At 58.4% G+C, this 13803-nt stretch overlaps 1 protein-coding gene across 3 annotated transcripts; it reads right to left on the bottom strand.

The window, feature by feature from the left end:
- Positions 1-445: 445 nt before the first annotated feature.
- On the bottom strand, positions 446-12789 carry ATN1 (atrophin 1). Of its 3 annotated transcripts, none has more exons than XM_027541187.1 (10): positions 12651-12789; positions 7497-7684; positions 7108-7245; positions 6861-6974; positions 4167-6160; positions 3794-4016; positions 2726-3422; positions 1691-1834; positions 1194-1374; positions 446-1015 (listed from the first exon to the last, which is right to left on the bottom strand). In XM_027541187.1, the coding sequence occupies exons 2-10, from the start codon at positions 7521-7523 to the stop codon at positions 982-984; spliced, it is 3552 nt and encodes a 1183-aa protein (XP_027396988.1). In that variant the 5' UTR covers positions 7524-7684; positions 12651-12789; the 3' UTR covers positions 446-981. The 3 variants fall into 3 exon arrangements, with proteins under 3 accessions (XP_027396988.1, XP_027396990.1, XP_027396989.1); XM_027541189.1 differs by having other exon boundaries at positions 4167-6157; positions 12651-12788; XM_027541188.1 differs by lacking the exon at positions 12651-12789 and adding an exon at positions 8935-9118.
- Between the last annotated feature and the right edge of the window lie 1014 nt (positions 12790-13803).

Below are 13803 nucleotides of genomic sequence, written 5' to 3'. Positions count from 1 at the left end.
AAGACACCTGGGTTCTAAACTTATTGCAGCCACGCCCCCTGCACCTCCGCTGTATCACCATTTCTAGCTACTCAACCGCTGTATCACCATTTCTAGCTACTCAACCGAAAGGATTCGGGTCCCCGGAGGCTCCTAGCTGTGGGACCAGTGGCAGAAACGCCTCCCGAGTCTGCGTAGTTCCCTAGAGCTGTCCTGGGCCGCCAGCATTCTGACTGCCCAGCTTTGGGGAAAAGGGTCGGGACTTGCCCCGGCACCCCCTTATGGCGGAGCCAGGGCTCCAGGACCCCGGGTTCTTTTTGAGTCCCCTCTCCAACTCGCCAGGGTCCCTACCCACTTCCGGGCTGGTCTCTGGGAGGTCGCACGGCTTTCTCTCAAGGTGTCACTGCGCGGAGACCCACACCCCCACCCACGCCCCACAGCCCACAAAGAAACAGCCACAGACATCTTCCTGGGGAGTCGTGAGGATGTTTTTGTTTGGTTGGTTTCGTTTGGGATGTTCTTTAAAGAGCGTCATATAGATATTTATATATATAAATTATTAATGTGGGGGAGGGGCAAGGGTCATACATCGCAGTGAGGGGGCGCACACGGGGCGGGGGGGGGGCGGCTGGGGATGGGCAGGGGCGGCACACGATGCTACGCAAAACAGCCACAGCTAACAGATGAAATAATCACACCAGGGGTGGGGGGCGGGCAGCGGCCACGGGTGGGGGCGGGGGGCTGGACGTAGGGGAGGAAGAAAGTCGGGGGCCAAGGGAGAGGGACCCGGTCCAAGATACTGTGCGCTTTCTGCCCCCCACCCACCCCCTCCCCGCCTCCGCACACCACAGGAGCCTCGGCCTTGCATCTGTCCCTTCCTCCCTCCTGCCCAGAAGCCCGAGGCCCGGGGCCTGAGCCGCACCCCGGAGGCTCTGAGTGGCAGGCGGGGAGAGAGGCCTCCTTGGTCGAGGCAGGGGCACGGTGCTCTCTCGATCGCAGGTCCTACAGCGGCTTGTCGCTTTCCTTCTTCAGATGACTGGGGGGAGAGCGGGCAGAGTAGGGGGTGGGGGGGAGAAAGACTGAGGTCCATCCTGACCCGGCCCCGCTCACTGAGGATGGGTCCCCTCCCGCGGGGGCCACACCCACCCCTGGCAGGCTGGGGTGCATCCCCTCCGCCGGGCCCCCTCCGGTGGGTCCCAGGCACCCTGTGGTACCTGTAGTAGTCCTCCTGGGCGGGCAGCGGCACACTGTGCAGCGGGTGATGGGCGTGCAGCCACTGCTGCTGCTCCAGCGCCAAGCGCTGCAACTCAGCTGACTGTGCGTGCATGGCCTGCAGCTGGTGAGCTGCCGACATCGGGGCAGAGAGGGAGGCTGGCAGGTCCCGGTATGGAGCAGCTGTGGGCAGGAAGGGCAGGGGCCACATGACTGATGAGGTACTCAGGTGGCCAGACACTGTACATACAGAAGAACCGCAACTAATCAACTTAGGTGACAGCCAGTCCTGCAAGCTGCCAGAGGTGGTTAGGATCCAGGCCTCTGAGCCTGACCCTAACATCTGTGCCTCTCAGCCAGGGCCTCCGCCGTCCAGTTTCCATTCCCAGTTCCTCCCGCCACCTCCTCATCTCTCCCCAAGCCCAATCAGACTGATTCCAGCACCTAACTTCCTCTATTCTTTCGAGAGACTGTTCCCACCCCCAACCTCCATCCTTACCAAAGAGCTGGTGACGAAGAACTTCGTTCTCGTGCAGAGGGTGAGGAAGAAGGGGGTTGGGGAGGGTCCCAGCTGGGTAGGGGATCCGGGTAAGGTGAGACCCTGAGGCCAGGGGATCAATGAGAGGGTGCACCGAGGCAGAGGCTGGAGGGTAGAGAAGAGGAAGGTGTCAACAGAAGGCAGGTTTGGGGAAAACCATGCATTTGGGTGAAGGGCTCCATGCCTGGAAGAGAGGTGGACAATCAAACACAGGGTGATCCAGTGAAGCAAAAAAGGCACAATGGAGGGGCTAGGGGTCTGGGAGATGGACAGGGGAAGACCCTACTGCAGGAGGGACGGACGGACGGATGGCAGAGGACAGGAGATTCCAGTTCTCAGAGGGACCTGAGGAATAGGGAGTGGACTACCGAGAGGAGATGGAAGAGAAAAGGAAGTTTAGGAAATGAGACAGAGAGGAACTTAAAAGACAGCACAAGGAGCCTGGAATGAATGTGATTGTAAGGCTAGATGGGGGCAGTGTTCTGACAATTAGAAAAATGGTAGAAAGACTCATTGTGGGTAAAGCTCATTGTCACTTGTGATCCCACAACCTGAGCCACAGGGCTTTCTAGGTCACAGATCTGTAGATTCGGAGAGGAACATGAAACACCTCTGCCTGGATGGAGAAAATGGCAAGAAACAATAGAGCTGAACCCAGAGAAGCAAGGAAATAGTTATGAGAAGGGCTCAGGGACAGAGGCTGTGAGGGGAGGAAGGTCGCACTCCTTTAAAGGTTTCCACCTCTGGCTTCTACCATGGGGTGTGGGGGGAGACGCCAGACCTGAATGGGGCTGAGGTGTGGGGCAGGGTCTCTGCAGTAGGGCTGGGGTAAGAGGAGACAGGCTGGGGAGGCAAAGACCAGGGCAGCAATCTCAGGAGAGCGGCTTAGGCCAGACGTGGGGTGGGAAGTCCAGGCCTGAGCAACAGAAGCGCCCAATGACCTGCCAGGGTGCAAGGTGATCTCAAAGGGCCTGGCCAAGGACAAGGGAGTCTCACCTGCGTGGATGGCATCCTGCTGGTGGAGGTGCAGGTGAGAATGGATGTGGGAGTGCTGGTGGTGATGGGGGGTCACGTTGAGCATCTGCAGCCGCGCCAGTGGGTCATTGCCCAGGGCGGCCACCCTTTCTGCATGCTGCCTCTCAGCTGCCAGACGCTCCGCGTAGGACATGTCAGGCCGCAGGGCGGGCCCAGCTGCCAGAGCTAGACGTTCTCTCTCCAGCGGCCCCAGGCTCGGATGGAAGGGGAAAGGGTGCAAGCCCGGGGGGCCAGGCTGCAAAGCCAGGCCCCCGTGTCGGGGGAAGGGATCCAGGCCTGGCCCAGGGACCCCATGTAGGGGTTCCAGCTCGCTGGGCTTCACCTCAAAGCCAGGCTTGAGGCGGTCACGCAGGTCTCGTTCACGGGCTTCCCGCTCCCTCTCCCGGGCTGCTGGGTCACTGCTGTACAAGGCCGGGACATTGTAACCCAGGAGCCCCGGGTCCACTGCCCCCAGGGGCACGTAGAACGGATGGTTGCGATTGCCAGGAGACATCACGTGGGGCCGGGCGTATTCACTGAGGGTGCGTAGGGCTGGAGTGTCGGGGCCCAGGTAAGGGGGCACTGTAGCCACAGCACTGCCCGGCTCAAACGGAGGGCGATGGGGCACTGGGCCGAGAGATGGGCACTCCACTGGAGCACGGCCCTCCTGAGCCAACTTCTGTGGGACACAGGGAGACGCGGGGTCAACAAAGCAGGTCCGGGTCCTCAGCTGCTAATTTGTCTCAGCACCTGAATGCCTAAAGCCTCAGCTTACTGTAACTCGGCCTACCAGGGATTTCCCAGACCCTTCTCTTCCTGCGGAGGAGAGATGCTCTTCCTACGATCCACGGGTACTCTGACCTGAGCTTGCCTTTCTTTTCTTCAGCCCAGGGATGCAATTCCTGCCGCTGGAATCCTCTGGTCTCCATTTCCTGGGTTGCCATGGCTCCTCCTGTCCGACAGGTGGCGCATGGCCCCACCCCCTTGAAACTCTCTGAGTCGCGTAGAGGGCGGCCCCGAGGCGGGAGGCGCGCACAGTGACGCACTCACCACGCTGCGTTCCAGCTCGCGCTCCTTCTCGCGCTCGCGTTCCTTCTCGCGCTCCCGCTCGCGCTCGCGCTCCTTTTCTTCGCGCGCGCGCTGTTCGGCCTCGCGCCGCACCTTCTCTACCAGGTCGGCCCGTTTCTTGGCCAGCTTGGACCCCTCCAGCGGTACGAAGTACAGATCGCTGCGCGCGCACGAGTTAAAGCCGCGGTCCAGGTGTTTGTTGAACCTGCCGGGCGCCGAGGTAGCGCGCGCTCAGCCCTGCGAGCAGCACCCCCACTGGCGGCCGAGAGCAGGGCCTGGAGTACTTTGATAAGCATCACACGAACGGGGGACCCATCCCGCGCTCGCCACCCCCAACCCCCGCCCCGGCACTCACCTGGCCGACTGGCTGGCGTGGCTGGGCACATCTACCACCTTGGGAGGGGGCGAGGGGCTGCGGGCCGGGGGCACCGGGCTCTCGGGGGTCTCATATTCCTCCGCCGGCTCCTGTTTGATCTGCGTGGCACTCAGGGGCGGCCCAGAGGCAGGGGCCGCAGGCGGTGCGGGCAGGGACGACAGGCCGGAGGGCCCCGCAGGCGGCAGCGGCCCTGGCCCCACGGTGGGCGACCCCGGCTTGAAGGTCCCTGGGCCTGCGGGCGGCGAGGCGCCTCGGTAGCCCGGTGGGGTCCCCGTTCGGAAGGAGGGCGGCGACCCCGGCTTGTATCCAGGTGGAGTGGCTGTCTTGTAGGCCCCTGGGGACGGGGCTCGCTTGCCATACGGCGGGGGCCCAGGTGGGGAGGCTGTCTTGTAGCCTGCTGGCGAGGAAGCCACTGTGGCAATGACCGTGGAAAGTGTGGCCGAGGAAGTGGTGACCGGAGGCACCGGTGGAAAGGGGTAGGGCGCCCCTGAGGGGCCCTGGGAAGGAGAGGGGTGTGAACCCGGGTAGGACCCTTGAGAGGAGGAAGAGGAATTGGAAGAAGAGGAGGTTGGGGGTCCATTAGGACCTGCTTGGCTGTAGGACACCTGGCTGTGAGGTGGGGGCAGGTGTGCTGGCCCTGGTGGATAGGGTCTCAGAGACCCCAGGGAGGGAGACATGGCATAGGGGTGTGCATGGTGGGAACCACCGCTCTCCAGGGGGTGAGGATATGCTCCAGGGGGAGGGGGCCCAGAGCCCCCATGATGTGGTGGTGGTGGTTGCTGCTGCTGCTGCTGTTGCTGGTGGTGGTGGTGATGTGTTGGGGCTGATGGGTGGGCTGTGGACTGGCCTCCAGCTGAAGGAGGGAAGGGACCTGGGTGGGCACTGCTGTTGGCTAAGAGGCGGCCATAGGGAGGAGGTGGAGGGGGACCCTGGCTCCACACAGCCTGGGATGGAAGAGAAGGCTGCGTATACTTGGGGGGCTGATTAGAGACAGAGAGACTGGTCGGGGGAGGGAAGGAGTGGGGATAACTGGGCAGTGCCTGGGAAGCGGGGTACTGGGAGGCAGAGGCAGAGGCAGAAGAATTGGAAGAGGCGGCTGCTGCAGAGCTGCTAGTAGAGGATGAGTAAGGATACCTCATTGTGGGGGCAGGGGCTGAAGAGGACGCAGGGGGCAGAGGATGGGGTGAAGGAGCCAGAGTGGGCCCCTTCTCCGGGCCAGGAGGAAGTCCACCCATGCTCTGCCCCATGGCATGGGGGGAAGGGAGATGCCCAGGTAGTGGCTGGGCCCCCAGGCCAGGAGGAGAGGCCGATGCATTGTTAAGGGGTCGCAGAGCAGGTGGGGGAGGCAGGTTTGGTGTCACGTGGGGGAAGGAGGCTGGTGGTGGCGCAGACGGTAGGCTTCCACCACCGACTGGAGTGTTAGGTGGCTTCGTTGGGGGAGCACCACCAGCCCCAGAGCTTGATATTGAAATGGGGGTGGTGGGTGGGGGGTGCTGCTTACCCCCACTAGGGGCCCCCACTGAAGAGGCAGCCCCACTCCCCTTGGGACCCAGTGGGGGTCCAGACAAAACTCCCCCACCAGAGCCCCCAGGGTAGAGCTGTGGATGAGGGGGAGGAGCCCCTGGAGGAGCCTGGAACATCCGAGATGTGGGGGGCTCCATGGGAGCATGATATCCGGTGGGTGTCACAGAAGGGTGGGGTTCAAAGCCAGGCTCTGGCTGTCGGGGGGTGCTGTCAGGTGGTGGAGGGGAGGGAGGGAAGAGTGGAGGTGGGTGATAGGGGCGGGCTGGGCCCTGGGACAGGCCAGAAGACGAGTCGGAGTCATTCTCCACGCTTCCAGGGCTGTAGATGCTAGGAGACGTGCTCCGGTTGTCCTGGTCGATGTCCCTGGGGTCACTGCTGCCATCGTCATTGAGGCTCCGCCCATCCAGACTGTCCAGATCGGAGGGAGACTGGGGCCGGGGCAGCTCCTGCTGCACAAGAGGGAGAGCCGTGGTGGCCTTTGCTTTTCCTGCCTCCCCTGGATTTGGGGCCTTGCTGGCACAGAATGATTTCCCATCCACAGCACACCACTGCACCACAACAGGAAGAGTACTTTTGCTAAGCCCACCGCCTGGCCTTCTGGGGATCCTCCACTCTCGCAGTCTCTCCGCTGCTCCCTAGCAGGCATTCGAGTTCCCGCAGGGCAAACCAGTTCCTTCCTCAGACATCCATCTCTAGCATCTCCTCCCATTCCACAGCTGAACCCAAATCCTTATATTCCACCAGCCCATCTGCCATCCTCTCATCTCATCTACCCTTCTAATTAAACATCCCAGAAACCACTGGTTCTTAAAAAGACTGCTTCTGCATGCTCTACTTACTCGTTCCTCCTACTGAGACTTCTCACCCTGGATCTCCTCCCCAGACCCTGCCTGAAAACCAGGCCCTAGAAAGGGAGAGGCTAGAATCCCCCGTGCTCTACCCATTCCTCTTTGGCACTGCCTGGTCACCTGACACTCTGACCAGAGCCCTAAAGATGTGACACATCCAGACAGACCACTTCCATAAGCACTCGGATAAGACTATTCTCTAATATTGCAGACAAAGTTAAAGTAAGAATTGTGAGTGAAAGAAAGTTTGAGTGAAAGAATGTCAAGAAAATGGGTCATGATGGCGACATGGGTCTCCCACCTCAGTTTTGGTCTTTTTTGGTGCATTGGTCTCCTCACTTTCGCTCTCTGAGATCTCTTCACTCCGGCCCTGCTTGCTGACCTTTGGGGTGGAGGCTTCCTCTACTCGGGCTTTCTGTTAGAAAGAAAATTCCTATCTTGTACTTCCACCGGTGCCCTCGGCCAGACAGGAAGCTCCCCCCAACACACACATACACCATCAGCCCCAGTGCCCGGGCATCCTGTGGCAGGACGTGGGGACAGAATACCTTGGCCGTCTGCCTAGACTTCTCGGCTTTGCCATCGCTGCTGGACGTGCTGACCCCGCCAGGGGAGGCCCGGCCCCTCGGTCTCAGCTCTTCCCGGGGCCCAGGGGCCTCTTTCTTCCGTCCACTCCTCATTGACATCTGAAGGAGAAGGAAGTGAGCAGATGATGTGGTTTTCTACATTACACCTCACTTCATCCTGTGCCTTCTTTCTATTCTCCTCCAGTGGCTGTCGCAGAAGGATGGGGTTCAAAGCCAGGCTCGGCTGTCAGGGGAGGAAGAAAGGAGGGAGGAAAGAGTCGAGGAGGGTGGCTGGGGTGAGCGGGGCACGGGGACAGGCCAGAATCTTCCCTGACCGTGGCCTTGTGTCTCTCATTTTTCCTCCTACTCACTGAGTCTTTATTCTGTCGTGTCTTCATTCTTCAGGCTGTGGAGACCCCATTCTCCTCTGCCCGGGCAGCTGGATACAGAAACTTCTCTGCTTCACCCTAAGTTCCCCCCAGCTACGGCCTGGGAAGCAAGAAGCAGGCTCTCCGAGTTTTCAGCACCTGGAACTTGCAGGGCCTGTCTGCAGTGAAGCCTGTTGGAAAAAGACCATCAGAGTCTCCAAACTGGTGAACAGAGTCTGAAGGGGGTACTGCTGCACTTGTCAAGGGGCTGAGTGGGCAGCCCAGCCATGACACACTGCTGGCTTGCCCATGGGCCGCTCCAGCTGTCTGTAAGTGAGGGAACCTCTGCTGGCCATGTCATCCCCTTCATCTCTCTGGAAGGCAGAAAGCGCAGAAGTTTCTATGCGCCCCAATTCAGGAGATCACACTACTTCCCCCTTGGAAATACATGCGCACACGGAATTCCACAAAGCCTTACAAAAGGAGCACAAAGAGATGTACCTGAAATATAAGCTGATTTATTGAGTGCCTTATGTCAAGCCCTTAGTTGACATAAAGCCCAATTTCATTTCATGTTTACAACCATCCCTGAAAGTGAAATTCATTCAGTCGTGTCCGATTCTTTGCGACCCCATGGTCTATACAGTCCAGGGAATTTTCGAGGCCAGAACGCTGGAGTGGGTAGCCATTCCCTTCTCCAGGGGATCTTCCCAATCCAGGGATCGAACCCATGTTTCCCACATTGCAGGCGGATTCTTTACCAGCTGAGCCACCAGGGAAGCCCAACCCTATAAAGGATTTAGTCATTATTCCCACTATATAGGTGAGGAGACTGAGGATCAAAGACTGTGATTGTGACTTGCCCAACTTCACGCGATGAGTACACAGTGAGGAACTAGAGACAGTGCCAGAATCAAGCCCCATCCCCCTGACTTCCAAGCGCATGCTCTTTTTTCAGTATTTAGCTATACTCTCATCAGAAGTTGGTGAGGAGAATTCTCAGAAGGCCTAGATCAGTCTCTGAGATATGAAAAGAATCTTTCTTCACATTAGAGTAGGTGGGAGAACAATGTCCCATTCAACACTGCAAAGGCGCGCAGCCCTACCAATGCCAAGACCAAACTGAGGTGTCCCCAAAGTGCTGAACTTCAATTCTGAGTCTCATAAGCCCCCACTCCAGTGCTTAGGTCCCCTAAGCCTGGAGGAAAACTCAGAGCTTTCACTTTACCAACCAAATCAGTGGAGATCACTGAGCAAACATTCTGAGTTTTATACATAAGTAAGCCTGCCCTCCCATCTGGTTTAGACAGGGGCTCCCAGCTCCTCATAGCCCATCTATATACATCTATATGTTTCCGTATATATCCATATCTACACAGTCAGCAATTTTCATTTACACTTGTGTTTCCTGCTAAGTGTCACATCTCTCCATGTTACTTACCATAAGAGCTTTTGAGAGCAAAAGTACTATCTTCTTTTTAGTTATTTTTGGTTGCTGCAGGAGGGCTGTTGTGCCCCGGCTTCTTGTCGCATTGGCTTCTCTTGTTGTGGAGCAGAGGCTCAACAGTTGTGGTTCACAGGTCTAGTTGCTCCATGGCACGGGGGATCTTCCCAGACCAGGGGTTGAACCTGTGTCCTCTGCATTGGCAGGCAAATTCTTAACCACTGGACCACCAGAGAAGTCCCCAAAAATACTATTTTCTTACTGTTTTCTTCCTTTCTATATCCCTCGCAATGTCCAGTACATATGGGTTTTCTGGTCTCTTTTTACTACTGACCTTTAAACCCACTGACTTTAGCAGGTCTTCTCGAATGAAGTGCTGCTGGCCTCGGTGGGAACGGAGCAGGCTTAGCCACCTACTCTGAGCTGAAAGCCCTGGCTATGGAAACAGTATTTCCACTATGCTGTATAGTGGAAAATACACTGTATGCTATAGTGTATTTTCCCAAGGAATACAGAGTAATTCCTTCTCACTCACCTCCACTGAACCCTCCTGAGGCATGCAGTGAGGGGTGAGCCTAACTTTTCCAGGAAACTTACTAAAAATCTACTTAAAGTCACAAAATAGCTGGGTCAGAGCCCAGGTCTGAGCTTACAACTGATGCTCTGCCCAGTCTCCCAGCCATTTCTCTTCCACTACAATTATTACCACATTTTTGAGCTGCTGTGTAAATTGATTTTCTAATACTGTCAACCCACCCCCACCAAAACCCAAAGAACAAAACCCAACATAACAAAAGGGGGAAACAACCTTAACAAAAGCACAAGAGAGATGATAGTGACTTGTGTGTCTTTTGGCAGCCCCTATAAAGGAGGGTACTTGTCTTCCTATCACAGAACCATCTTCACTGTAGGTGAGTCAGGGAAAGGCAGGAATGGAGGTACCTGAAGAACAGAGCAAGCCCAGTGTGCCCTTCCCTCAGCTCAACTTTTAATCAGTTATCTGATAAAATTAGCAATGGGTAGCTCTGAAGAAGAAAAGCAGTCATAAAAGGGTAGGTGACCCTGGGGAGGAGGAGTGGCAGAAGAAAGGAGGAGATAGGGTTGGGTTATACATAAATTCCTGAACAGGGAGCCTGTTTTAGCACCTACAAGCTGAGCTAACTACCTTCCTTCCTGCTCTAGTAGTCTGTCACTGTAATTCCAATTTATAAAGCACCTACTGTGTGTCTGCAAAAAACTAAGCACCTTCACCTTCAGCACCTTACTGCAAAAGTAAAATTATAAAGGCCAGACTGGGGAGGTGGAAATATGAAAAATAAGGAAAAAGAGCTCTAAGTAAGAACAGGAAAAGAAATTAAGGGAGAAATGTAATAGAGGTCAGAAGGAATACACTCGAGGCACAAGGCTTTCTAGGATGGGCTTGCAGGGTAAATTTCAGGAACGCAGGCCCAGCCCCCACCATCGTTCCAGAACTTCCAGACTAACAAACCAGTCCTAGATAACAGTGCAGCCCAGACCAGCAGATAATAAGGTAGGGCCTAAGCTTCAGGATCTACAGTTGTCACTGGGACCTCAGATACCATCTTATCTGTGACCCTTCGTCAGTGAGGCCAGGGCTCAAAGAAAGAGAAGTGACTTGCCCAAGGTCACAGTTTCTCAGAGGTGCAGCCAGGACTAGACCAGGAACCACATCTCCTGGCTCCAGTCCTGAAGCCCACCACACCAGCTGTTCCACAGCCCTCTCCCCTGGGCCACTCTCACCTGGGACGGGCATGGAGGGCCTAGCCATGCTTACAAGGTGGGAGAAATAGAAGGTCGAAGGCTGGCTGAGGGAAAGGGTCACTATGGACACAGTCTGGGAAAGAGGAAAAGGAATACCTGGGAAGGAAGACTCAAGTTTAAGAAAAGGGAGAAAAACCTGCACGAAGAAGCAAAAAGACTACTGTATACAAAAAGTCCCGGGACTTGCCTGGTGGTCCAGTGGTTAAGAATCTGCCTGCCAATGTAGAGGACACAGGTTTGATCCCTGGTCTGGGAACTAAGATCCCACATGTTGCGGGGCAACTAAACTTCGTATGGGGCAACTAAGCTTCGTATGCCACAACTACTGAGCCTGAGCACCCTAGAGCCTGTGCTCCACAACAAGAGAAGCCAGCAGCAATGAGAAGCGGGCACACTGCAACTCAAGAAAGCCCGTGTACAGGAAAAAGAGCCCGCACGCCACAAAGAAGGCCCAGCGCAGCCAAAAATAAATAATATATTTTTTTAAGTCTCTAATAACGAACTGCCAAGGGTGGTATAACTAGGACCAAGAGCGTTTCTATCCTCCCACCATGCCTAAGAGGAAGGACTTGAACAAACACACATGATCTGCAAGGAATATGTCTACTTGTTCCCAAAGACACCTGGATGGAGGATGGTGGAGGCCCCGAGGAACCTCCTCTCCACCAGCAGCACCAGAAACATCCTCCAGAACTCAGCCAAGAGTCCCAAGGACACAGTAAAAACCTGAGGCCCCCGTCAAGATTCTGAGCCCCCATCTCTTGGACATCCCACTGGATCATTGCCATGGCAACAAAATGGCAGACCCTACCCCTCAAGAGTCCATCCCAGGGGTCCATCTGTCAGCCACTCCCCTTCCAGTTGCCAAAGCAACTCCAGTCCTCCGATGGCACCCTCAGGGAAGGGAGCTTAGAGTACCTACCCCAGTAGAGAGAAGTGCGTGCACAAAGGGAAATCTTTGAGCACAAAACAGTAATCAAGATCCACCCCCTCTTAAAGAAACCACAGCTAGAGGGGCAGTGGGTGCTCTGGGGATCTGTGGGGTGGGGGTCACAACTTGTTTGGAGTGCCTGTAAGATTGCCCAGTTCACTCCAAGCCACCCTCCCAGAAACCGTTTCCCTCCAAGTCTCCCTCCAGGGGTCCTGTCTTCCTCATCACTTGCAGGAGGAACCACACTGCTGGGGCCCCACATGCCCCTCTCCAAGAAGTACCTACGCCTGGAATTGGAAAAACAGGGTCAGAGGTGACCCGGAGTTGGGGAAAGAAAACTGAGTCACAAAGGCATCACCTTCCCACTTCTACCCCAGAATACGCCGGGTTTTTCTTCTCAAAGGCGGCCCTCTCGGAGCGAGTCCCGGTTTCCCCAGGTTCCAATCTCCTCCCTCAATCAGCTACAAACCCTTTCTATCTATCTACCACACCCCTTCCCCATTTCCCACCTCCCTTCTATACCTGGCACCCCGAACCCCGGGCTCTGACACCCGGGTTCTGGGCCTTCGGGGCTTCTCCTGGAGTCCTCATGCTCCACCTCGCTGCCATCTCTCCATTTCTTTTTACCTTCGCCCAAAGCCCCCTACCAGGCACCCCGTTTTTCCTCCGCCAAACTCCAACCTCGGCGTTCCTCTTTGGGTCTCGGGGTCCTGCCTACCCTCCTGCCCCATTGGCCCTCCTCCTGAGACCCTCCCACCTCCCCCTACCTTCCAGATCCTCCAAGTGCCCCGACCCCCTTCCCTCCTCGGGGGCCGGCCCCACCCCTTGAGCCCCCAGCCTCAAGCCGGGCATTGCCCGCAGTGGGGGACCAGATCGGAAAAATAACAAATGGAGGCGGCGGCGGCGGCGGCAGCGGGAGGGGGAACTGGGAAGGGTGGGGGTGGGGAGCCGCGGACCAGAACCCCGGCGGGCCCGAGGCCCAGGCGGCAGCAGGGCTTACCTGGTTGTAGCTCGGGACGGCTGGCTGGCTCCGAGCGGATTCGGGGCTCCGGCGCCTCCGGGGGGCGGCGGCGGCCGCTCCCCCGCCCCCCTCTCCTCTTCCCGGCTTCAGTCGCCGCCGCGACGGCGGCGGCGGCGGCCCCGACCCCCCCGGAGGGCGGCCCCCATCCCCCCTCTTACCCCACCTGGCCCCGGTCGCGCGCCGGCCTCCGGAGCAAATCCCGATCCCTGCTCTCGCTCGGCCCCTCCCCAGGCCCGCCGCCTCCCCAGGCCACCCGGAACGCCCGGGCCGCGCCACCCGCCCCCGCCGCGCCGCCGTCCGCCCCCGCGGCCCGGCCGGCTCTCCGCGCGGCTGCGACCCGCCGCCTCCCGCCCACCGCCCGCGCCCGCCCGGCGCAGCCCTCACCGCCGCTATCCCCGGTCCCCTCAGGCGGCCTCCGCCCGCGGCCTCCGCCCCTGCCCGGCGGTCGTCTCCCTCGCCCCTTCTTGGCCCCTCCCCGAGGCCGCCGGTACCCCCGAAACGGGTCCCGGCCCCAGGCCCCTGCCCGATGCGGGGCTGCGGGCGGGCGGGCTGGGCGGCGCGTCCGGCGACTCGCACAGGAAAGCGGACGGCGAAGGGAGGGAGCTTGGGAGAGGGGGATGGGAGAAGGGAGGAAGAGGGAGAAGGAGGGAGCGCGGAGGAACGGAGGAGAGAGGGGCCGGGAGGGAGCCGCGAGGGAGGGAGCGCGAGGCGAGCGGCGAGGGGGGAGGGGATCCGGAGAGGGGGAGGCGCCGCGCTAGCTGGCCGAGACCGAGGCCGAGGGGCCCGGGGCGCGGGGAGGGGTGCGCCGAGGCGGAATGCGGGGAGCCCGCGGTCCTGGCGCGGAAGAGGGCTAGGTGGGGAGGGGGGCGCGGGCCGTTATGGGGGAGGCTGGAGAAGTTTGGGGGGCCTAGGGGTGTGTGGCGGAGGTGAGGGGGGAGGCTGTGGGTGTGTGGCAAAGCCGCGGGGATGGGGTGAGGTTGGAGGGATGGAGCTTCTTGGGGGCAATGAGATGTGACCAGGGGAAAGAAGCTTGGGGTGACAGCATCTGTGGCAGACACATAGCGGAAGAGGTTTGTTGGTGGGGGGTGGAGGCAGTTGTGAGAGAATGGGATGAAGTTAGGGGTCCTAAGGA

Source organism: Bos indicus x Bos taurus, chromosome 5 (assembly GCF_003369695.1).
Source record: "Bos indicus x Bos taurus breed Angus x Brahman F1 hybrid chromosome 5, Bos_hybrid_MaternalHap_v2.0, whole genome shotgun sequence".
Lineage (NCBI taxonomy): Eukaryota > Metazoa > Chordata > Mammalia > Artiodactyla > Bovidae > Bos > Bos indicus x Bos taurus.
Note: the sequence above shows the minus strand (reverse complement) of the source record. Positions and strands in the feature narration are given on the sequence as shown.